The following is a 21833-nucleotide window of genomic DNA, read 5'->3' as shown; positions in this document are numbered from 1 at the left end:
GATTTTAGGATTCTCAAACCTGGAGAACAATGAAATCGAACTTCAAACCAAGCCAAGCGCAAAACACTTCATAAAATTAATCCAAATTGACGAACATAAATAAAATCCGTCTTAAAGAGCAGAAACGCAGCAGTGTCAAAATTTTAAGTGCACAATAGAGAGTTCAAAGCGATCAAACATCAGAAAGATGAATATTGGGTCTATGCTTCTGTTGCAGGAAACTCGAATACGACGTCTTTTCCAGTAAGTTTCTTGTAAACTGCAGAGAAGGTAACCAGCTTATTCTCTGTGTTGTTTTTCTCCTTTGAGTCCAAGAAGACCTGCCAAAACAACAGCAGTTGCAGTAAAAACAACAATATAATGATAATTTTGTCTGAAACACGACGACTATAAAGTCATTTAAGTTTCCCACAACGACTATAAAGTCATGTAAGTTTCCATAGCATAAGAAATTTAAGTTTCCATAGAAATTACTTCACAGTTCATGTGTAAACAATGAGAAAGTGAACGAAGCTTGTACATATGTTAGCACATGTAAGGCATTTTAAAATTCATTTAAAAAGGTAAACAATACCTGTGCAGGCGGTATTAGGGACAGACACGATATACACAAACTTTAACCCCACTTAATATGTGAGAAACTGTTTTCAAGAATTGAACTTGTGAGCTCTAAGAACATTGTTCACAAGGATAGAAGGCTCATGTACATTTCTAAATTCATTGTTTGAGCAAAATCTACAAGAAATACACAGTGCCTGCAATTTCTATGGCTAAGATTATTCTCTCATGTTCATATTATAATGGAGTACCTTCATTATTTTGGATCCATCAATTCGGTATCTAACGCGCTTCCCAACAATCTCAGCAGGCAACACAACATCCTCAAGTATTGCCTCATGCACAGCAGTCAGCGTGCGGGAGCGTGGCCGTTGAACAGCAGATCCCTTCTTTGGAGGCCTCACTATCCTCCGGGTGGCAACTAGGATTACATGCTGAAAGATGTAAAAAATGTAATGTAGAGTTGCAATAACTTAAAACTGATTATCAATAACCTAACCATGCTTGAAAACAAAAGATGCGAGATATTTCATGTTAAATGGTTAAACAATCACAAGACAGGAAAACAAGAAACACTTACAAAAGACAAGCATGCATCCTAAAGAAACATGTAGTTCCATATAAATTCGTTATGATCAGTAAAACACCCATAAATCAACACTACAAAATAAAGTTTGGAGAGAAATCACAGCTAAAGATGTGCTAAAAATAACAAGCAGGTCAAAGCTACTTCAATACAACTAAACACAAATTCCAAACCAACAAAACACATTTCAAAATGCCACAAGTTAAACTTTATCAGCATTAACTTTTTCTTGGGGTCGTAAACATTAATTCATCAACTTCCAATAATTAGTAACCACAACATCACACACATCCAACTTTATAGGACTTAATTTCAATTATAGTCCAATGCAAGAAGAACAAAAGTACATGCACAAAGACCCTAAGCACCAAGTTCTAACATTCAATTATGCAAAATATACTTACTTTATTGAATTTCAGATGCTAATTCAGAAACTGTTATGCATAAGTCAAAGCTAATTCATCCAAGTAATCACAATTAAATTTCCACAATAAACAAGAACAATTATCAATCACCTTCCCACCGAACTTTTTCTCAAGCTCTCTCACAAGCCTAACATGAATCTTGCGGTAGGCTTTTCTCAATCTGTAAGGGACATGGATCACAAGGGCCTTTTGATTTCCAGCAACATCCAGCTGACTACAACATAGATTGAACCTTATGAACATAAGCAATGATTTAAAAAGGTAAAACAACTCTCGTGCACAAGGCTCCCACAGTGGGCAGAGTCTGGGACAGTCAAGATATACACAGACCTTACCCACACATAATATGTGGAGAGACTATTTTCAGGAATTGAACATATGACCTTTGGGTTGCACCCCTGCAACTCTACCACTAGGTCACACGCTCATAGGTAAACATAAGCAGTGATAATAAAATAATTAACCAACAATTAAAAAGTTAAAAACGTAAATAATTCTTACACTGCTGAATTTATGAAAAGATCCTTGATTTCACTTTTCAGCTCATGATTACTATTTTCCAAATCAAAGAGAGCCTATATTGGAAAAAAACAAAGAAAAGAAAGTCAAGATACATTAAATTAGGGAGAAAAAACCATTGGTAAAAAATTTACATGAATTGGATCAAGTGATGTCAAAAAAATAATGTTAACACCTGTGCCACGGACTCCTCAAATTCAGTCGGCTCAGCAGCCTTATCTTTACGAATCTTATTCTGCGCCGAAAACATCTTCAAAAACCTGGCATAACAAATTGACTTCCTTTAGGCTAGAGAACAACTAAAACATCATTAAATTAAACCCGGCTTGAGAATAGTCGACAGCAAAAAGGGGAAAAAAAAAACAAAACAAAACAAACAACAAACAAATTTGGGCTTGATGATAGGGTCAGCTTTTTTGACAAACTATTGGCTGATTTTGAACATTTTCTTACAGGATCAATTCATTTGCAGATCTATCCAGCAGTTAACCTAACCATTTTACTCGCATTATTTTGGTGTTCCTGCTACATTTTCTTCAGGAGGTGTAAATATGCATCCCTATACAAGTATATGAAACTAATCTGTCATTTAATGTACCTTAATCACTATCCTCGACAAATGATTCATACCCACGACCCACAGTTGGTTGTGAGATAAGCGAAAATCTCGTCTAATTTGAGATGGGAAACCCACAATTATGTCATGTAACAGAGAAAAAGTAGAAAAAGTATCTAATCCAAGAAAATAAAATTCAAATAATCAGCCTATGTCACGCATCCCACATGGAAAGGGCTGCCAATGGATCTTATACGGCCGGAGTTTAGCCAGCTCGAATGGTGGGCACCCATAGAGAGCCGCCGACGCGCTCTGATAACAATTGTTGCAAACCCAGTCCCTCTATGAAACTACAAATCGTTTACGATTTTGACTCCATTGGGCAGTTACATGGAATTTAATTTCTATACTATTCCTAAGGGAAGAGATGAATCAATTTGCAAACACTCTTTAGAGATCATATTTCATTTATCTTCACAAAAAAGTTCACAACTTTGTGGTTCCAAACATATAAGCGATTAAGAATTACTTACCCTTAGTTGCCGGAGAGTACAACGATATCGGCAGCAAAACCTGAGTTTGAGATTTCAGCACACGACGATATACAGGATTTGTCCGTACAGGGAGGCGGAGGCAAGGGAAGAGAGTGGCTGCTGAAATAAAAGCACCTAAACTAGGGATTTTGAAATCCCGTGGGTTGGCCTCAACGTTAAGAAGAAGATTTGGGCTTGGATAGATAACTTTTCTTGGGCCGAGCCTCATTGCCAAACAGATTTGGGCCTTTTTGAGCATAATTACTTTTCTTGGGCCGAGTCTCATCTCCAAAAGATTTGGGTTTGGATAGAAACTTTTCTTGGGCCGAGCCTCATTGCCAAAATGATTTGGGCCTTTTGGAGCATGCTTGCATCGGAAGTGCTACGTATCCCTAACAAATTCAACCATAACATATAATTAAACAATGTAATAACGTAATTCAATGTAATTAGACAACATAATAACGAAGGTCAATATAATTAGACAACGTAATAATAAAATTCAATGTAATTAGATAACGTAATAATGTTATGACCGGTTATGGAAGAAATTATTAGGGATATATAGAGTTTTCATAATTGCATTTCCATGTAACACACCTCTGTTGTTTACGTATAGATACTTTGTTCATCTTATTGTTTTTGGAGCAAGCATTTTTTATTTGTTGTTAATATATATAATATGTACAAATATATAGACACATATACAAGGGAGGGAATGGCCGAATGGAGAAGGCTCGAACTCGGGACCTCTATGAAATACCACACGAGTGTCATCTGAAATCCAATGACTCAACTAAAATAAGGACGAATTCACTGGAGACATTGGAGAAGTGCTCATGGAGAGTAAAAGCAACTTATAAACTACTGAAATAAATACAACTTCTAGATACATGGTTCCATCACAAAAGTTATGGATATTCCCATAGACTCAAATGAAAGTACTCAAAGGTACCAAAAGAAAATAGGCTGGTAATAAACTGCAAGATTTTCAATTGAGCCACCATGTATGAAGTATGAACAAAACGCTTCATCACATTTAGATACCGCTTGGATAGATTAGCACTGTCATGTGATCAATAAGTTTTGAAAACCACCACAAAAATTGAAGGATCAACTTCTCCCTTAGATAGCCGTAAACTACTGCAAAAGAGACTAACCGAACAACACGGTGCGATGAAAGGGCTGCAAAACAGGAAGAACGCTCATCTAGTCAGCCTTTGGTTCTCATGATTGTGATGCTACCTCTTCCTCCATCGGTGTGAATTTTAGTCTTTCCAACAACAGGCTTCCCAGAAAATGCTGATGTGGGGTAATCAAGAGGATCTTCATTCTTTTGCTTTGATTTTGATGGTGGAGTGAGGATCCGCTGGTTTATGTCCTTCAGAGTCGTGTCTCCTTGGAACTCACAGGGTTTGATGAAAGCAAATGGATAGGCAACGGAAGCAGCTAACTTAGTAGGGGTGTGTATCACAGATTTCTTACCTAGCGCGAGAAACAATAAACTATGTCATCATTAGTTTTGTTTCACATATCTTGCAAAGAGTAGAAAATGATCACAGGCAAAATAGCAAAATCGGAAAATCCAACAATGTTCTACTCTAAACAACGATCGAGCCAACAATAGAGAACCACCACCCAACTGAAACAAAGACAGAGTACTCCAGTGACCTCAAATGAAAGACTGCCAAATCCAAGGATAACTGCTATACAAGCGCTAAGAGATGGCAAAAGCAAAGTAGATACACGTAACAAAAAAAATGAAGAACAAGCAAACACCTTTGAATATAATATTTGAAGGAGTCCGCTTAATATGATGTTGATCCACATTAACTTCAGTCTCTGGAGAAAAATTGCATAACTCTACAAAAGCAAACTGATTCCATAAACGTAACAGCATAGAAAAAGAAACGGGCAAGAAGAGATGGAGAGAGATAATGATGTCGTATACCTGATATGTCAATTTCAACATCATCTGCTCCTGCATAATTCCTAATTCTCAGACAATAGGACAAGAACAATCAGATCAGAGTGAAAGTGTAATCAAACTAAAAAGTTCTACAACGAAAGAAGCATACATTTCAGTAGGATCAAAATGCATCTCATTATCATTAAAGCATTCAGCAATCCACCCCTCGGTCAAAAGATCCAGGCCCTCAACACTGGAAGCAGTTGCATTTCCTGACATATTAAAAACATATATTTAGTAAATGAAAACCAGTTTATAATCAAGAATAAAATAGTATCCCAAGGGACAAACCTGAAAAGGTAGAAACCCACTCTGACATGTCATTAGAAACATCTTCAACCAAGTTCTCCCTCTCCTACATATAATACAAAAGTTGTGGCATTATTCATGGAAAGGATGTCTCTGGACAGTCTTATAGCATCTCACAATAGGATGAGGCATACACCATGTCTACAACAAGCATAGCTTTGAAACTCCTTCACAAATTATGTACACGTAGATGAAGGAGAATAAAGCCAAATTAGTCAATCATCTCAAGCAAATGTCTAAACTTATTCAAATATCAGAAGTAACATCTGGCATTACAGCCCCAGAGATTATAATCAATACAATATTTGCACATAGTTAGCAGTCTACAAGAACTTAACAGTACATGGATGCACATTCTATGAACTCTATTACATGCTTTTTCACTGAATAAAGAAAGGTATTTAACTATTTATTATCATAAAGTTTGAAATTCACACAAATCTTCTTGGATCTCAATCTTGTTCAACATGCAGCATTCCATATATAAATTCATGTAGCATCTAATGTAAAAATGACACATTAGACACTGAAAGCATTAGAGTACAGACATTTGATTTTATAAAGGTGGATGAGAGTTCTCCATACTGGAAGGCAGGATCTACTACTGGAGTATCAAACTGTAGCATCCTACGCCTCTTTACTTGTAAAGAATTCTCCTTGCATCCTTCTGGTTCCTTGTTCATATTGCCTGAAACCATATTTCAAAATTAATTGCATTGCTTGGCAACATGCACTTTGCAAAAAAAAAACACAATAATGTTGTCAGAGAATGTTGGAAAAGTAAGTCCCAACCACTGTGAGTCATATTGTATGCCAAATCTCCGCAATCCTTAATTGGGGTTGTTTCCTCATCGTACATGTAGGATACGTCTTCCTCATTCAGCGTCACTAAATTCCACATGCATTGAGATACAAGTGCACAAAAAGAATGAGATTCCACAGACATAAATAACCTCATTTGTCTTAGCCTGAATCACCGGATTTATCAAAATATCTAAACAAAAGAAAAGTTTGGAGGAATAACCATTACCTACCGATATTAGATTCATTTTGTAAACAGCCATTCCCTTGCCAGTTCCAACACTCGCCACTACCATTCACAATAATAAGAAAATCAACGTTATTGAGGTCCAGAACAGTAGGTGGTGGAGAAGCAAAGACTAGATCCAAATTCACCAAGATATTACAGGAGGATTTGAAAAGCAAACAGGGAAAATGAAAGAGCATGCAGTGCATCAGGACAACAAGCTACACAGATTCGTTACAGAACCAAGAACTCCATCTCAACTGCATTTACGAAAAAAGAAATTAAATGTTTCTCCCAGTAACCTCAACCCCGAAACTTCGATAAATCAGCACATTCAAGAGACCCATCATCTCACATTTTCCCCAACCGTGCCAAATACTAAATCTATCAACCACTCACTCGATATGGCGCTAAAAACAACCAACACAAGAATACCCAACTGGAAAAGCAGATACCCAATTAAGAGTCGGTATCAAACAAATCAAACAAAAATGACAAATCAAGATCAAAAGTGCTTCAATACATACACGCCTACAAGTGAATATACAAGGTTAAGAAAGTATAACCACCATATCCACCACAAGTACCTACCTGGACTTGGAGGTCAGTGAGGACCGATTGTCCATCGGCTTCTCCTCCACCTGTTCACCGAATCCGTCACGACCACGGAACCAGACAATTCCTGGTCTCTGTCTTACAAATATTGCTTGTTTGTCTTTGTTTTTACTGTGATTTTAGGGTTTTTTATTTTCCCTTTTCAGTTTCTTGGACGTTCGAAATGAGCAGAGTGAGCGTGCGACTGCACCCAATCTTGATCAAAGTCCAGTGCGGTGAAGGAAGGCAGGCCCAGCACTCACCAGTCACCGCATGCTTGCCACGTGTGAATTTCAATCGGATAATATTAATATGCAAAAATATCTGGTAATTAAAATTGGTTTATTTTCTCTAAAAAAGTACAAAAAAAAAAAACTTGCTTTAAGTTGGAGTTTAATTTTAGAGAAGCCCAACTAGGCTTGGCCCAGCTCATTCATGTAAGAGGGGACTAGTATTGTTTTTAAGAAGCCCAATTTGACTGGGGCCAGGCTTCTTCACTTAAAAGTTACAGCCCAGCCCAAGATTGAATTGGACTGTGTAGAGGTTTATTGTAGCTTTTGTACAACATTTTGTAACCAAAATATATCAATAGAATAAGTTATGTTCTTAAATCAGCCACCAATCTCCTGCCACGTGGCATACCGAAAATCCTAATTTCAGCAAATGATCCCATGCTTCTCCATACCTCTGTTATCAATAATGCTTTTTTTTTATTTCAAAAGAAAAACATTCTGAATGACTATTTTACCCTCTGCCCATTAGATTAAGTACATGCATGTCCCCTGTCTTCCTATCTTAATGTTAACTCCCAGTGTGTTCAAAACAGGGGGCAGTTAAGAGAAACATATGAGAACAAAATGACACATCAGCCCAACAGCTTCTTGTCATCCAAACTGCCATCTGTTTTTCTCTCAATCTTTTCTCCACACGTCTGTTTTCCCAAAAATTTTCCTGAGAAAATTTTCCTTATTTTCCATTTCTCTCAAAGTAGCTGAAAATTGCATAGAGTGCACAATTCAGCAACTTTCACTTCAATTCCTCTCTCAATTCCAGAGAGAGAGAGAATGGCAGTCTGCAGAGTCTACACAACCCAATCTCTCAACTCAACAAGCTCAATCTCCACATCAACAAAAACCAACTTGGATTTTCACCAAAAACATGTTGTGTTTTATAGCACTTCTGGTAAGAGAAGCAGCAAGAGAGGTAGTAGTAGTACCACTACTGTGATAACCTGCTCAGCAGGTGACTCACAGACAGTTGTGATTGGTCTGGCAGCAGACTCTGGATGTGGGAAGAGTACTTTCATGAGGAGGCTAACTAGTGTTTTTGGAGGAGCAGCAGAGCCACCCAGAGGAGGAAATCCAGACTCAAACACGGTGATAAGTGACACAACTACTGTGATATGCTTGGATGATTATCACTCTCTTGATAGAACTGGAAGGAAAGAGAAGGGAGTGACTGCTCTTGACCCAAGAGCCAATAACTTTGATCTCATGTATGAACAGGTTAAGTCAATCAAGGATGGAATTGCTGTAGAGAAACCAATCTATAATCATGTAACTGGTCTTCTTGACCCTCCTGAGCTCATCAAGCCTCCCAAGATATTTGTCATTGAAGGACTTCACCCTTTGTAAATCTTGGAATTGTCTCTCCATGCTTCACTTTCATTTCTTACTTTTTGGGGTATTTTCTGCTATTAGTTTTATACAAGAGAAAATAATGATCTTTTTGGTTGATTTTGAAGTTTTTATGGAAATATGCAGGTATGATGAGAGAGTAAGGGACCTGTTGGACTTTAGTATTTACTTGGACATCAGTAATGAAGTTAAGTTTGCATGGAAAATTCAGGTAATTGAAATTTGAACATATATGAACTTAAGCAAATCAAATTAATGACTTTGATTTACCATTTCATCTGTCTCCTACTGTAATCTGATCATGTTGAGAGTGTTGCAGAGGGATATGGCCGAGAGAGGGCACAGTCTTGAAAGCATTAAAGCTAGTATTGAAGCAAGAAAGCCAGACTTTGATGCTTATATTGGTAAATTTCCTATAATTAGTGTATCATTCACTAGGTTGGTCATTTTCTTGTTCTAATTTATGAGTATTTGCTTTGAGCAGATCCGCAGAAGCAATATGCAGATGCTGTGATTGAAGTACTCCCAACCCTACTCATCCCGGACGACAATGAGGGGAAGGTGCTGAGAGTGAGGTTGATAATGAAGGAAGGAGTGAAGTACTTCAACCCTGTTTACTTGTTTGATGAAGGCTCCACTATTTCATGGATACCCTGTGGAAGGAAACTGACCTGCTCTTATCCTGGCATCAAGTTCTCCTATGGCCCTGATACTTACTTTGGCGACGAGGTATCCAATCTAATCCTTCTAACTATTCTTTGTGTTTCAATCAAGTGAACATTTCATTGGAGTACAAAGTTCTTATGTTTAAAAGAGATTGAAAATAGTGATGTTTTGGTTTGAGAATCTAAGAAGCTTCTGATCAAGTATTCTGTATTCATGTAGTCAACTCCCAAATCTTTTAATCTGTGGAATCATTTAGGCGTCGTTTGGTTCGTAGAATCCAGCTTTCCAAGAATAAGAATTTTCCTTTTGTTGATTCCTATGTTTGGTATGTGGAGTTCTTGGAATCTAGGAGTCCAAGGAAAATAGCTTTCCTGGTATCCTAGTTTCATTCCCATCTCCAAATCCGCAAACCAAACGATCCATTAGTTTTGAGCTCAATTATGCACCTTTTGTAAGTTGATGCAATGTTGACAGTCTGTTTTGCATTTGTTCGTTTATCATAGGTGTCTGTACTGGAGATGGATGGGCAATTTGACAGATTAGATGAGCTAATCTATGTAGAGAGCCATTTGAGCAGCATTTCCACTAAGTTTTATGGAGAAGTCACTCAACAAATGTTGAAGCATGCTGATTTCCCTGGTAGTAACAATGGAACTGGTCTCTTCCAAACTATAATTGGATTGAAAATAAGAGAACTCTACGAACAGCTTGTCACCAGCAAGGTCCGAGCCCCAGTAGAAGCCAAAGCCTAAACACAAGCATAAACACAAAAGCACTTCCTCTTATTCAGTCTTTTTTTGCCTTTTCCAGTTGCTCTTTAGGCTGCTGGTTAAAATGAGAAACAATCTATGTACCTATTTCATGTTGTAATTGTGTTGGGAGTTAGTAATATAGAGAAGAAATAACAGATGGAATTGAGTTAAGAAATTCTTGGAAGAATCAAGAATGAACTTTCTGGCATTATCTGCTCCTCTTTTCTTTTTTTGTTGATCTCCATACTGCTTTCATGGCTTGCATCACCAATCAATCCACTCATTAAGGTGGTGTTCTGATTTCATGGTTTGGAGCCCAATGAAACTCAGTTACATGACTACAGTCAGTAGTTGCATATGGGTATTGGTTTCATCACTCAAGTCTTAATCAAGAAGCATTAGCTGCAGTTTAGCTTGATAGACAATTACACATACCCAGTATACAAGGAATGTCAAGCCAGTAAAACTCAATATCAGACCAAGATGTGCGATCTCCAAGCTCAAGGGTAACTTGATATATATGTTATCTTTAGACAGTAACCCGAAACTCTGACATAATATGTAGAGAGAGAACGTAGAGAGAAATTAAACCTACGACCTTTAGATTGCATCCCTGCAATTCAACATCATCTATATGACTGGATCTAAATATGTATGAACCTAACAAAACAAATGGAACTTATGGGCTGTATCAGAAGCATCGATGATGTTGACCATACAAATGGCCAATGTTCACTGGAAGCAGAGTAGCATTTTACAGACTGGGGAAAACAGGCATAACTATATATACAAACAACAAAACAAATGGAACTTACGTGCTGTATCAGAAGCATCGATGATGTTGACCATACAAATGGCCAATTTTCAAGTAATGGACTCTGGAAGCAGAGTAGCATTTTACAGACTGGGGAAGACTGGCATAACTATATATACAAACAAAATTGTTGGCACCGTGTCTGGCCAACTTTCTTTCAGGAAAATATGGAAGATATGCATAATATATATGAGCAACTGATAAATTCTTATTGAGCTAACTTCTCTAAAACTCTACTTGATTGTAACAAACTTGTTAGTACCATGTCTAGCCCAGTGATGTTTTAGGTCCACAGGGTGAGTAAGATCATGACCTTCAGCTCCAAGTCTAAGTAGAAGTTTAGTATACGCTCCATTGCTCATCTTTCTACCAGCCAAGCGAGTCCCAGGCCTTTCGGAATTCATGGGAAGGGGATATTCAGATATGTTAATGGTGCAACATGACGACTGCCATCCACCAGCACCCCATTTGTAGCAGACTCTAGCCATACCTGTGCAGGAACAATACGGGGATGGCACCCCAGAGAAATCACAGCGTGAGCTTTCTACATCAATGTTGAAATTACTTTTCTCGCGTTTTGCCTCAGGCGCAATTTGTGCCTTTGTCTTTTTGGAAGAACTCCTTTTGGGTTGCTTCGGCTTCAAAACATTAGATGGTTTCTGATTAGAACTCTTCATAGAAGACTTTCGTTTTTTAGCCTTGGTGATTTTAGTTCCAGACCCAACGTTCTTTGTTGTCTCGGCTGTAGGAGCAACAGAACGAATAGGATCCACAGAAATAACAGTTTCCTCATCTATTTCAGTTTCATGCAAAGGGCTATTATTTCTCTTCAGTGGAGAATACAAGTTTCCAGGATAAAACCAGGAAAAATGTGAGAGCGATGGCCCTGCATTAGCTTCAGGTACTACATTGTTTCCACCAGAGTATGTCCCCATCTTTACAAGTAAATGACTAGTATGCTATGTCTCAACACCGCACCGATACCATGAGATTGCCCTCAGAAACTGCAGTTCCTAGTACCCACTCTGCCATTTCACCTACATCATCCAACACAAGAAATTACTACTCCAATCCATTAATCAATCTTTATTGTTGGGAGATAGTATACTTCTCCATAACATCATAAACATTGCAGAGGATGAGAGGTACAAGGAAGCTACACATGCTTAAAATCTGAAGAAACGTAGAATCCAGTCCAATCGATCACGAAAATAAGCATTGAAGTTAAGGATCCAAGAAAGGTCCATAAGAGAAGATTTGGCAAAGATCGCGCATTTCAAGTATCAATTTTGAATGAATCATGCAAATATGATATAAGTTTCAATTTAAAATCAGTACACTTAATCCTTTGAAATGGCATTTTAAAATCCATGCTTCTCGTAATGCTAAAATTCATCGGTTTCTCACTCGAAATTTCATTCTCAAATTGTAACAAGGACCCTATATCCTCCTGAAAATTCAGTTCAGTGAAGTTTAAGTACTCTAGTACCTGTATTTTAGTCAACGGGTGTTCGTAGAAACAGAAAGATTTTCCACCATATATAGTCTAGCGACAATTTTCAAATAAACGCAATGCTACATAAAAATGATGATGCTTCTTCAATAGTTCCCAAATTCCAGCCCACATCCAGAATAGACGGACATCTTCATCTGAAGAAAATCTAATGCAGAAAGCATCACAATAACCAATCTAAGTCATCCATCAAATTGCTCCCTACCCATGAATTCAGAAGCAGAAACAACACATTCACATATTACACATTCCTTGCAATTGTATCCAAATAGAGCACTCCACAGACTGACCGGCAAAAGTCAGATGATAGATACAGGAGCAAAAGCTCAAAGCTTGAAAGCAAAAACTAATACCCAAGTCAGAAAACAACCCCAGAAATGCAACATCAAAGAGCTAGAGGAAAAAAAGAGTTCGCCTCTGGGAAGATACGTCCCCTAAAATGGGTAAAATTGTGCCAAAACCCCCAAATTGAGCAGAAATAAAAGAACCCAGCAACGAAAAACACTAAACATCTTAAATAGACTTAAAAAGTAAAAAAGAAAACAAAATTTCTACAGCTAAAATTGAGAGCATAATACTTCAAAACAACAAAATACAAGCTTGTGTCATCCACAGCTTCATGTGACAACTGAAAGATCAATTTTCTCTAGCGTTACCTCAAAAGAGCAAAGAAATGTGTTATTCAGTTTCTGGGTTTCCCTTCTCGCTTTGAGCACAAACAAATGAAATGAAGTATTCGTTAGGTGCTCATAACTCATCTCTCCCCGAAGAATTCTCTTTTTTTCCGTCTCAAAGACTTCTTGTTTCTTTCTTTACCAGATGTTGCAAAATCCACGTACCTTCGGGTATGTGCACACCACGCTCCAGTACCCTAGACAGGGTTTATTTGATAGAGCATTTGCAAAGTAGCAGATATGCCAACAGAAATAGTGATAGCAGAAATGTTGGATAATGTTAGTAGCAGAAATGCTGGCTGAATGTTGAGTAGGTGTTTGATTGTACTTTTGCTATTAACTGTGTTGTGTAACATTTTGTGATAAATTATATGTAAGGGTATTATGCATATTTGTTGTATACGTTGTATCAAAACAAACAATTTAATTATTAAAAATAATATAATGACTTTTAAATGAATTAAAGATAGGACAATGCTCATGGGTGGTGTGTGTGTAGTTGTTCTTGCATCTGCTTAGGTTGTAGTTCGAAAAAAGATAGGACAATGCTAGACTTGGGACAAAATACGAAAAAACTAGTCAAAAATTGTGAAATTGTACAAAGTTTAAGCATTTTTAAAGTACTAGAAATGATCAACAAAAATGTCTCGGAATATGTGCCAACAAATTATTGTTTGGATGACATGAAGCATTTATACTAACAACTAGTATAAATGCTCCAAAAAAAGCTCATCCAAACGGGTCCACAGTCCCATTTGTAGCCACACATTTCCATCCGATAAGAGCAATCACAATTGTATGATTTTGTTGGAGTCAATAAAATGGATTGAAGAATGCGTTTTTTTGATGTGGTTGGAATAACAAAATATATTGATTAATGTTGTAAATTTGTGAGTTTAATTTTTGATGTAATATATATGGGGTCCAGTATTTATTTTTGGTGTAATTGTGAATGTGATATAAACGGGCCTCATGTGTTGGAGCCAATAAGAAGCTCACCAATGTTCCCTTTCCTCATATTGTTTCCAATAAAATTAGGACAACAAAATTATATTGTTGTGCATACTTTTATATTCATGCCCCATCAAAATCTCACTCATGTTTCATTATATTAGTACCATTACAAGTGTTCTAAGGTTCGTCGCTCGCTCTCTTTAATTTGAAGTGATTTGCCTACAATTTTTTTTATATTTTTATTTATTTATAGTCTTTCTCATTTTTAACTAATATTTAATATATGAAACTATTTTCTTTTTCTCAGCTCAATTTGACCTTTCAAGTCAAATGTTCAATTTTTTTTTTAAATACAAGAGAGGGGATGAGAGGCTCGAACTCGAGATCTCTACAAAGTCAAATGTTCGACTTATACACATCAATTCACATAAATAAATGGGTAGTATTGAACTAGTAGTAGTATTTGCTGTCTACAGAAGACACAATTACAACCAGAATTAATGTTGATAAATTAAGCAGCAAACTGCAGCTTCAGCCAACTATGGCAAGCAAGCTTTGTCTAACTGCAGGAACTGAGCAAATCAAAGAGCCAAAGATACCAGTAAGAGCATAAGCAATGGCACAAAATGGTAGAGCTTCTGGTTCCTTTGCCGACAATGCTGCTGTTCCCAGTCCATGTGCACTGAACACAACAATAACTCACTACTGTAAGCTTAAAGCACTAAAGCATGGAATACTAAAGCACATTTCTTTTGGGAAATTTATTACCTGGAAGCAGTTGCTAGGCCTCGAGCGATAGGATCGCGAAACTGTAGTTTATCTAGTGTTGCTTGCACAAAATTTGCACCAATTAGACCAGTTACTACAACAACAGCTGCTGTTAGAGATGAATTTGCACCTGCAACAAATATGGAAAACAGTTTCTTGTATTGAGTAGGGGAATGAAGTTTATGTGCATTGACATGTGTTCTAAGCAAGGAAAACATACAAACTTTTGAATAGAATTGTGTTACCATCGAAAAACGAGACGATGCTTAGGGCTAATGCAACAGTTATGCATCTGGGGAGAATTGATACTGTCAAAGTTGGTTCTAATCCAACAAGACGTCCGATGAGCGCGGTTGAATACAAGGAGAATAGTGTTGACAGGATGACAGATGTGAAAATCTCAGCAGCATGCCTCTTGACGAGCTGAAAATTTATAACGAATAATTATCATTTCACGAAACAAAGAGTACTGTGTGTTTTGAACATCAAGAATTGATTTTGAAATTATAGGTAGTTAATTACGTTCCTCTGTTTGAACATTGAGAAGGCGAAAGAAAGAATAACAGATCCCAAAAACCCCATTAGCACATCGCCGGCTCCAGGATTAGATGACATCTTTGTAAGATAGTATCCTGTTTATATCAAATTAGCTTAGCCACAACCAGCATATATATAGATATCTTGATCTGAATGAATTACATTTACATTGATAACAGTTTGTGAAGAATCGCAGACATTAATATCCCGTTCATGTGGAGAGTGCGCGAGTAAGATTTGATGATGAAGCATTACCTAGAACAGGATCAAGTCCAGATTTGGAAAGGTAGCCAAATGCCAATGCTGCCAAATCTGCAGATAGGGCGCAGCTGATGATTGGATGGAAAACCTTCTTGACATCAGACGGGAACCTAAATGAATAAGCGAAAGACATATATTGAAGCTATTACCATCTAGAACTAACCAAGATATGGGTTGTTATGAAAATGCTAATTGAAGGAAACTGAAAATTTACCGGGAACCAACTATGTAGCCTAACACGGTGGACGCAAGAAGGAATGGAAGGCACGTTCTAGCACTTGTCCCCAATGCTGTAGGATATAGTAATGCAGCAGCAAATGCTATCAGAAAACTACCACTCCATGTCCAAAGCTCCAAGGAAGAAAAGGGGGGTGGCTTTGACATAGGTTCAGCATCTATCATTTCCGTCTTCACAGCTTTTCTGACTGCAATGGCTGTAAAACCCGCTACACATAACGAAGCCAGCCAGCCTCCAGCTGCAGAAACCAACAGTGGTGTGAGGAAATCCCTCTCTCTATCCGCACAAACCCATAGACGTACCCAAACAGGCGGAAAAGTATAGTTGACAGCAAAAATTTGAACTTAACAACAACAAGGTCTTTTATCAGAAAGAAAGTTTTCATCTCAAATGTGTTTAAATAGGATCAGGAATAAGGAATTCCCTTATAATCATATCTTTGAATCCGATAAGCTTCTTATATTGAGCAAAATTTAAAGAGCTAAGCTACTTCGAGAAATTATTCAAAGAATCAAATTATAACCGAAAAAAAAAATGAAGAGCTTCATGAATAATTTAAGTCCTTGAAAGTGAGTGAAACCTCAAAGGGCATACCTACAATGAAGCAAATCTTGACGCCTGAAGCGGCGGGGATATCTCTAACAGAAAGAGGCAGGACAACTAATGAGGGAACATAGAACAAAGGAAGCCATCTCTGAATGAACAAGAGAGCCGGCTCGAAGAAGTTCATCAAGCTTGTGGCAGCAGCAGGGACAGTAACATCAAGAATCATCAAGATAGAAAATATGCAGAACATACCAAACAGTGCACTTGGGAACTTTATAGCGGCGGCAACAAAGGCCTTTTTCAAGAATTTGTCCATCGCAAGTATAATCCCAAGCGAAAGAAGTAAATGCAAGACCTTCAACACCTAAAAACACCCTCCACACACCAATCATCAATCACTGAAAAAATGAAACTATTATTATAAATGCCAAAAAACCCACAAAAAATTTGGAAGTCTTACAGTTTGTGAAGCAGTAGAACTGGTGCTACCACTACTTGCACTCATTGTTTTCATTGAAATTCTTCGTCTATTGACGCTTTCTTGATAACCCCTTCGTAAGAACAAGATATTGGACTCAAAAACACTAATGGGTGCCAAAGAATTCCTCTGATGGCATCGTTTATGAATGTTTTGATATCCTTTGAGAGCAAAAGTTGCCTTCTTTACATAGATATTACGCACATTTGAGCTGGGTTTGAAAGAAAAACTTGAATGCTTGTGATTGATAGAAAAGAATGGATGTATGGCTAAAGTGGAAGCCATTGGGGCAAAGAAGCAATGAAAACGTTGAGAATTCAAAGAGGGAAAAAAAAACAGCTCCCCTTTTTTAATTTTTCGATTTTAATTTTTTTTTTTGTATGGACGACAGAAGCGGAAGGGTCGAGACCAAAGCAGATAATTTCCTCACTCACGTGACTATCCTCCTTCATAACGGATTGTAACGAACCGCACAAAAAAAAAGTTTTAAATAATATTAAAATATAAAATATATTGTCAGATCTCAGAAGTGGAAATTGAACCGACAACCTCGTTAAGAGCTAATAATTGGAGGTTATATGCTGCAGACTCCATTGCTCCAACTTGGAAAGTCCTCCCTTATCACGTCCTGGTCCTATCAGTCCTATCAGTTTCTAGAGATTCTTTGTTTCATCTTTTTAAGTTTTTATTAGTGGTAATGGTGGTAGTAGATGGTATTAGGTGACGGCAGTAGCCAGTAATTAAATTGTGACCATAATTAATCTTTCATCGTAACAACATACCATAGTTTTCAGAATCGTGGCGTGCCGCCGGTCAAACCGTGTACCGGTGGCAACGACGGTTTTTGGTAACAAAATACCGTATATGTCTCAAAAATTCGAGGTTTAATCACGATATCGAGATCACACCGTCTACCGGCGGCATGGCAAAAAACCGGCAGCTTCTTGGATCCCTGTTTTTCCAAGCTTTCTCTGTTTCTCCATGCCCTCTCAGTTTCTTGCTGTTGACACCGTCATATCTGCTCATCTCCATGTTCTTTGGCCCTGCAACACAACCTTATTCTGATATCAGTAGGTGTTTTTATTTTTCACCTGATAGATGCACCAACTAGATGCACCATACAAGTCTCTTGAGCTGAATAGTTTACTGGTTCACCTCTCTACTATGCAGCATAAGTTTGCAAGTTCTTAGTCAAGTAGAGAAAATGCTCTCTCAACATATCAGAAACTGAAAAATACTGAATAAGGCTTTCATTTGATATCAGAACACAACTGAAAAAATGCTCAAATTCTCCAATTCTTTTTGGTGGTCGTTACAATCTTATGTTACATGGTTACTTCAATACCAATTACCTAAAAGTTAGGTCAAGAAACTTGTATGTGTTGCATGTTATTTTGCTAACTTCAATAGACTATTTGCTTCACAACACCACTACATATCTCTGTTTCATGCCAAGACACTATTCTGGGGCTACTGCAAATCTGAAATCTTACTTTCCCTGAGAAAGAAGTCTTAAAGGCTTGAAGTGATGGAGTTTCTGAGCACTCGTCGAAGGATCTTTCCAGCAGCGGACTTTGGTATTGACTGTACAAACGCCACCTTTCTTACCTTCTTATAAGGAGCAACCTGAAAAGAAGAAAATATATATGTCGACAAGTATCCAAATTTGCTCGAAAGAAATTTGTATAATTAAAATGACTGCAAGTGCGCTGTGCATATGAACTGAACTCAAATGAAAGGGGGGGGGGGGGGAAAAGACACCTGCTTAGCCACATAGTCGATAACAGCTCCATGGTTAAGTTTGCTTCCTTGCTTCCTAACAACAAAAGCCACCGGTATCTCTCCACATTCTCCATCAGTGGCACTGTGAATTGCAGAAAGTGCAACCATGGCTAATTAGAAAAATCGACAGGTTTGAAGTGAACTTTTGTGGCTAAAATTAACAAATATTGTCAAAGTGTTTCATAAAGTTCAAAGACTGATATTGCTAAAGGACAAAGCTATGGTACATCATATAGCAATGATGTTAACCACTTCCTCACCATGCCTACACAAATGTCCTCTACTCACTAATTAATTGCATTGAGTTCGCAAAACTTACGCGGTTACTGCTGCATCAATTATCTCTGGATGGGAAGTCAATACAGCCTCTAAATCAGCAGGAGCAATCTGCAAAAGCAACACCCTGTGATGGATAATCGATCAATCTGCAACCACTTTGATTTTTTTTTTTTAAAAAAAATTGCTGACAAGAAAAATAAGGAAAGGAAGAATTTGCATACATAATATAACAATGCCTCCTTAATTAACCATCAGATTAAAGAAAATTAGAAAAGCCATTTTTTCCTTAAATCTTCACCACTCAACTGAATAGTAGTGTTTCATCCAACATTATATGATACAAAATGCTAGAAATTGTACCTGAAATCCCCGATACTTTATCATCTCTTTCAAGCGGTCATTTATATAGAGGTAACCATCTTCATCAATGTAACCTATGTCACCAGTATGCAGCCAACCATCATTGTCGATCGTCGACAGAGTAGCCTCTATGTTTTTGAAGTATCCTGTAAATTTGAAGAACATTTACCAAATTATATACCTCAATTGACGACAGATTATTGAAAAGGAAAATAGCAGAGAAAAACAATACCAGAATATTTTAGTTATTGGACGGTAAGATTTGGAGGATATATAAGAATAAAACTAGCATCAATTAGACCAGTACTTAATGTTCACTAAGATGACAAGTAATACCTACCATAATATGAGTGCTGGTAAATAACAAGGTTATTATGGTCTGACCTATGATATGCCCAAGGTGGATATTGAGATGAAATTAACCGAGATACTCATGTTGGTGAAAGATAAATAACTTTTAATGTCATGAAGATGATATAATCATGAATTCTGTCTGTCTCCAACATAGTAAACGGATCCATCAATTGTAAGAAAAAGCAATGAAATCTATTACCTTTCATGGTTCCAGGTCCCCATAGACAAAGCTCACCACAACTGCCTGGAGGCATGGAAGCTCCAGTTACAGAATCCACTATTTTGGCTTGCATGTTTGGAGCCAGAAGTCCTATAGATGAATATTTTCGGCATTTTTCCGTATTGAAGCCACGAGTCCCGACTGCTGTTGATTCAGTCAGGCCATAACCCTATAAAAGAAAAAACAATCCATTATAAAAATGCCTCTACAAATCAAATAGAATGGTATAACCTGCAGAAATAATTATTAATCAAACAACAGAAGAGCAATTTTAATATTATAACATGCTAAGCAACCTATTTAAAAGGTACTAGCTTTCAATAGCCAATATAAAAAATTAGTGATGAAGAGTATAAGCAGATGAAAGGACCAATTACCTGAATGAAATCAACATGAGGAAGAGTCTGAACAAATTCCTCTATATCTTTCCCAGATATTGGGGCAGCCCCAGAGGACACCTGCTTCAAACTCTTACATAAATTTCCACAAACACTTTTCACTCTCTTTGTCAATGCAATCAAGACTGGTGGAACAGTTGGGAAGTGAGTAATTCTATACTTATCAATTGCTTTCACCATTTCATCTACATCAAATTTCCTCATTACGACAACACTTGTACCCAGTGACAACAATCCCGTAACGAAAAGAGTCATTCCATATATGTGAAACATTGGCAAAACAGCCAAATAAACATTCTTTGAACTGGAATACTCATATTGTGAAGCTTCAAACCTCACAAAAAGCTCCACTGCAGCTATAAAATTCCTATGTGTTAATACTACTCCTTTGCTAACCCCAGTAGTACCAGACGAAAACATGATTGCTGCAGTGTCTTGTTGCCTAATCAAAGGCATAGGAGTCGGATCAAAATTACCATATATAAGCTCATAAAAAGCTGAAAACTCATTTGGTTCGGAATCGACATTTTCCGGTACAATAACAGCAGGAATACCCGATGCCTTTAGTTTAATGAGGTTTTCCTTCACAGCAAAAGCAAAACACACATTGCAATCAGTGGCTTGTTTTTCAATTTCTTGCACACTACTAAATGGATTCGTGGCGGTTACAATTGCACCAAGATATAAAACACCCAAGAACACAATAGGAAAATAAATGGAGTTCGGCAACAAAAACAGAACAACATCACCCTGTGAGACACCCATTTTACGGAGACCAGAAGCCACTGAGTTGACTAAAGGAAACAACTTTGAGTAAGAAATTGAAAACCCAGATGAGGAATCAATGAGAGCAGAGAGTCCATGGTGTTGGTGAGAGAAGATGAAGGAAACTACATCAAGAAATGGGTCATTTGGAAGTAATACCGATGGGTGCTTGCTGTGACAGATTCCAGTCTCTGGTGAGTACCAGTCAGGGAAATGGGGCTTCATCTTGGATAGAATGAGCAGGTGGAAACTCGGCGGTTAAGGTTGTTGATGTAGATAGATGGGGACAGACGGATCAAAACAGAGAAGACATGCAGCAAAGAGAGATTCTTTTATTTTTTAGTTCCCAGTTACATTCAGGAATAGCGACATATATAGAGGGGGCGCAAGCAAAGGCGGCCTTGGATGCTACGGTAAGTAAATAAATATATTTTTCTATTTAATGAATCAGGATAGGATATATTTAGGGTTTAGTGGTATCAAATTGGCTGAAAAGTGGAAATGACTCTTTTCCTGTTGAACGACTCAACTTCCACTTCCCACATTAACACTCGTCTGAAATTTACATGATCCAAAATGATATCGGTTCTATTGGTGTGTTCCAACAAGACATATTTGATGCACAATGATGAGACTCCTAAATCTGATTGAGATGGTGAGGCCTCGTCGATCGGGTTGGAAGAGTTGCATTTGGAGTTCTCGCTGGAGTCTTTTGCCAGTTCACTTTCTTTTTCTTGGGGGTCAATAAATAGAAAGAAGGT

At 37.6% G+C, this 21833-nt stretch overlaps 6 protein-coding genes across 8 annotated transcripts; 1 reads left to right on the top strand and 5 right to left on the bottom strand.

Moving 5' to 3' along the window:
- Positions 1 to 55: 55 nt before the first annotated feature.
- On the bottom strand, positions 56 to 3326 carry LOC120016366 (40S ribosomal protein S7-like). Its single transcript, XM_038869105.1, has 6 exons — positions 3178 to 3326; positions 2264 to 2348; positions 2071 to 2144; positions 1660 to 1783; positions 810 to 992; positions 56 to 320 (listed from the first exon to the last, which is right to left on the bottom strand). Exons 2-6 carry the CDS (start codon positions 2336 to 2338, stop codon positions 201 to 203), a joined length of 576 nt encoding a protein of 191 aa, XP_038725033.1. The 5' UTR covers positions 2339 to 2348; positions 3178 to 3326; the 3' UTR covers positions 56 to 200.
- Positions 3327 to 4022: 696 nt separating this feature from the next.
- Positions 4023 to 7285, bottom strand: LOC120016170 (protein XRI1-like). Of its 3 annotated transcripts, XM_038868811.1 has the most exons (10): positions 7074 to 7285; positions 6643 to 6742; positions 6486 to 6545; positions 6248 to 6343; positions 6004 to 6143; positions 5438 to 5501; positions 5256 to 5358; positions 5129 to 5169; positions 4957 to 5040; positions 4023 to 4662 (listed from the first exon to the last, which is right to left on the bottom strand). In XM_038868811.1, exons 2-10 carry the CDS (start codon positions 6689 to 6691, stop codon positions 4391 to 4393), a joined length of 909 nt encoding a protein of 302 aa, XP_038724739.1. In that variant the 5' UTR covers positions 6692 to 6742; positions 7074 to 7285; the 3' UTR covers positions 4023 to 4390. The 3 variants fall into 3 exon arrangements, with proteins under 3 accessions (XP_038724739.1, XP_038724741.1, XP_038724740.1); XM_038868813.1 differs by lacking the exon at positions 6643 to 6742 and having other exon boundaries at positions 7074 to 7283; XM_038868812.1 differs by lacking the exon at positions 6643 to 6742 and having other exon boundaries at positions 6490 to 6545; positions 7074 to 7281.
- Positions 7286 to 8049: 764 nt separating this feature from the next.
- Positions 8050 to 10306, top strand: LOC120017224 (phosphoribulokinase, chloroplastic). The gene is made up of 5 exons (XM_038870384.1): positions 8050 to 8706; positions 8840 to 8924; positions 9033 to 9117; positions 9198 to 9442; positions 9883 to 10306. Exons 1-5 carry the CDS (start codon positions 8141 to 8143, stop codon positions 10129 to 10131), a joined length of 1230 nt encoding a protein of 409 aa, XP_038726312.1. The 5' UTR covers positions 8050 to 8140; the 3' UTR covers positions 10132 to 10306.
- Positions 10307 to 10946: 640 nt separating this feature from the next.
- On the bottom strand, positions 10947 to 13259 carry LOC120016224 (protein BASIC PENTACYSTEINE7-like). The gene is made up of 2 exons (XM_038868886.1): positions 13115 to 13259; positions 10947 to 11982 (listed from the first exon to the last, which is right to left on the bottom strand). Exon 2 carries the CDS (start codon positions 11878 to 11880, stop codon positions 11179 to 11181), a length of 702 nt encoding a protein of 233 aa, XP_038724814.1. The 5' UTR covers positions 11881 to 11982; positions 13115 to 13259; the 3' UTR covers positions 10947 to 11178.
- Positions 13260 to 14456: 1197 nt separating this feature from the next.
- LOC119979939 (plastidal glycolate/glycerate translocator 1, chloroplastic) lies at positions 14457 to 17239 on the bottom strand. The gene is made up of 8 exons (XM_038822557.1): positions 16897 to 17239; positions 16485 to 16800; positions 15867 to 16128; positions 15647 to 15762; positions 15377 to 15486; positions 15100 to 15277; positions 14855 to 14984; positions 14457 to 14768 (listed from the first exon to the last, which is right to left on the bottom strand). Exons 1-8 carry the CDS (start codon positions 17197 to 17199, stop codon positions 14618 to 14620), a joined length of 1566 nt encoding a protein of 521 aa, XP_038678485.1. The 5' UTR covers positions 17200 to 17239; the 3' UTR covers positions 14457 to 14617.
- Positions 17240 to 18152: 913 nt separating this feature from the next.
- LOC120016430 (4-coumarate--CoA ligase-like 6) lies at positions 18153 to 21610 on the bottom strand. The gene is made up of 6 exons (XM_038869202.1): positions 20287 to 21610; positions 19889 to 20078; positions 19336 to 19481; positions 19016 to 19083; positions 18676 to 18778; positions 18153 to 18540 (listed from the first exon to the last, which is right to left on the bottom strand). The coding sequence occupies exons 1-6, from the start codon at positions 21295 to 21297 to the stop codon at positions 18427 to 18429; spliced, it is 1632 nt and encodes a 543-aa protein (XP_038725130.1). The 5' UTR covers positions 21298 to 21610; the 3' UTR covers positions 18153 to 18426.
- Between the last annotated feature and the right edge of the window lie 223 nt (positions 21611 to 21833).

This window comes from Tripterygium wilfordii, chromosome 15, assembly GCF_013401445.1.
Source record: "Tripterygium wilfordii isolate XIE 37 chromosome 15, ASM1340144v1, whole genome shotgun sequence".
Taxonomy (NCBI): Eukaryota; Viridiplantae; Streptophyta; class Magnoliopsida; order Celastrales; family Celastraceae; genus Tripterygium; species Tripterygium wilfordii.
Note: the sequence above shows the minus strand (reverse complement) of the source record. Positions and strands in the feature narration are given on the sequence as shown.

Excerpts from the sequence above, each read along its gene's own strand:
- LOC120016366 (XM_038869105.1), bottom strand. The coding sequence starts at position 2,338 with ATGTTTTCGGCGCAGAATAAGATTCGTAAAGATAAGGCTGCTGAGCCG. Across the intron at positions 1,784-2,070 it reads CTTTTCATAAATTCAGCAGT|TCAGCTGGATGTTGCTGGAA; the intron begins GTAAGAATTATT and ends TCTATGTTGTAG. Across the intron at positions 321-809 it reads ATGGATCCAAAATAATGAAG|GTCTTCTTGGACTCAAAGGA; the intron begins GTACTCCATTAT and ends TTGTTTTGGCAG.
- LOC120016170 (XM_038868811.1), bottom strand. The coding sequence starts at position 6,691 with ATGCACTGCATGCTCTTTCATTTTCCCTGTTTGCTTTTCAAATCCTCC. Across the intron at positions 5,170-5,255 it reads CATTTTGATCCTACTGAAAT|GAATTATGCAGGAGCAGATG; the intron begins GTATGCTTCTTT and ends TCTGAGAATTAG. Across the intron at positions 4,663-4,956 it reads TTCAAATATTATATTCAAAG|GTAAGAAATCTGTGATACAC; the intron begins GTGTTTGCTTGT and ends TTCTCGCGCTAG.
- LOC120017224 (XM_038870384.1), top strand. The coding sequence starts at position 8,141 with ATGGCAGTCTGCAGAGTCTACACAACCCAATCTCTCAACTCAACAAGC. Across the intron at positions 8,925-9,032 it reads AGTTTGCATGGAAAATTCAG|AGGGATATGGCCGAGAGAGG; the intron begins GTAATTGAAATT and ends AGAGTGTTGCAG. Across the intron at positions 9,118-9,197 it reads AGACTTTGATGCTTATATTG|ATCCGCAGAAGCAATATGCA; the intron begins GTAAATTTCCTA and ends TGCTTTGAGCAG.
- LOC120016430 (XM_038869202.1), bottom strand. The coding sequence starts at position 21,297 with ATGAAGCCCCATTTCCCTGACTGGTACTCACCAGAGACTGGAATCTGT. Across the intron at positions 19,084-19,335 it reads TAAAGTATCGGGGATTTCAG|ATTGCTCCTGCTGATTTAGA; the intron begins GTACAATTTCTA and ends TTGCTTTTGCAG. Across the intron at positions 18,779-19,015 it reads ATTGATGCAGCAGTAACCGC|TGCCACTGATGGAGAATGTG; the intron begins GTAAGTTTTGCG and ends TGCAATTCACAG.
- LOC119979939 (XM_038822557.1), bottom strand. The coding sequence starts at position 17,199 with ATGGCTTCCACTTTAGCCATACATCCATTCTTTTCTATCAATCACAAG. Across the intron at positions 15,278-15,376 it reads CAATGTTCAAACAGAGGAAC|CTCGTCAAGAGGCATGCTGC; the intron begins GTAATTAACTAC and ends ATAAATTTTCAG. Across the intron at positions 14,769-14,854 it reads GGCCTAGCAACTGCTTCCAG|TGCACATGGACTGGGAACAG; the intron begins GTAATAAATTTC and ends TGTTGTGTTCAG.
- LOC120016224 (XM_038868886.1), bottom strand. The coding sequence starts at position 11,880 with ATGGGGACATACTCTGGTGGAAACAATGTAGTACCTGAAGCTAATGCA.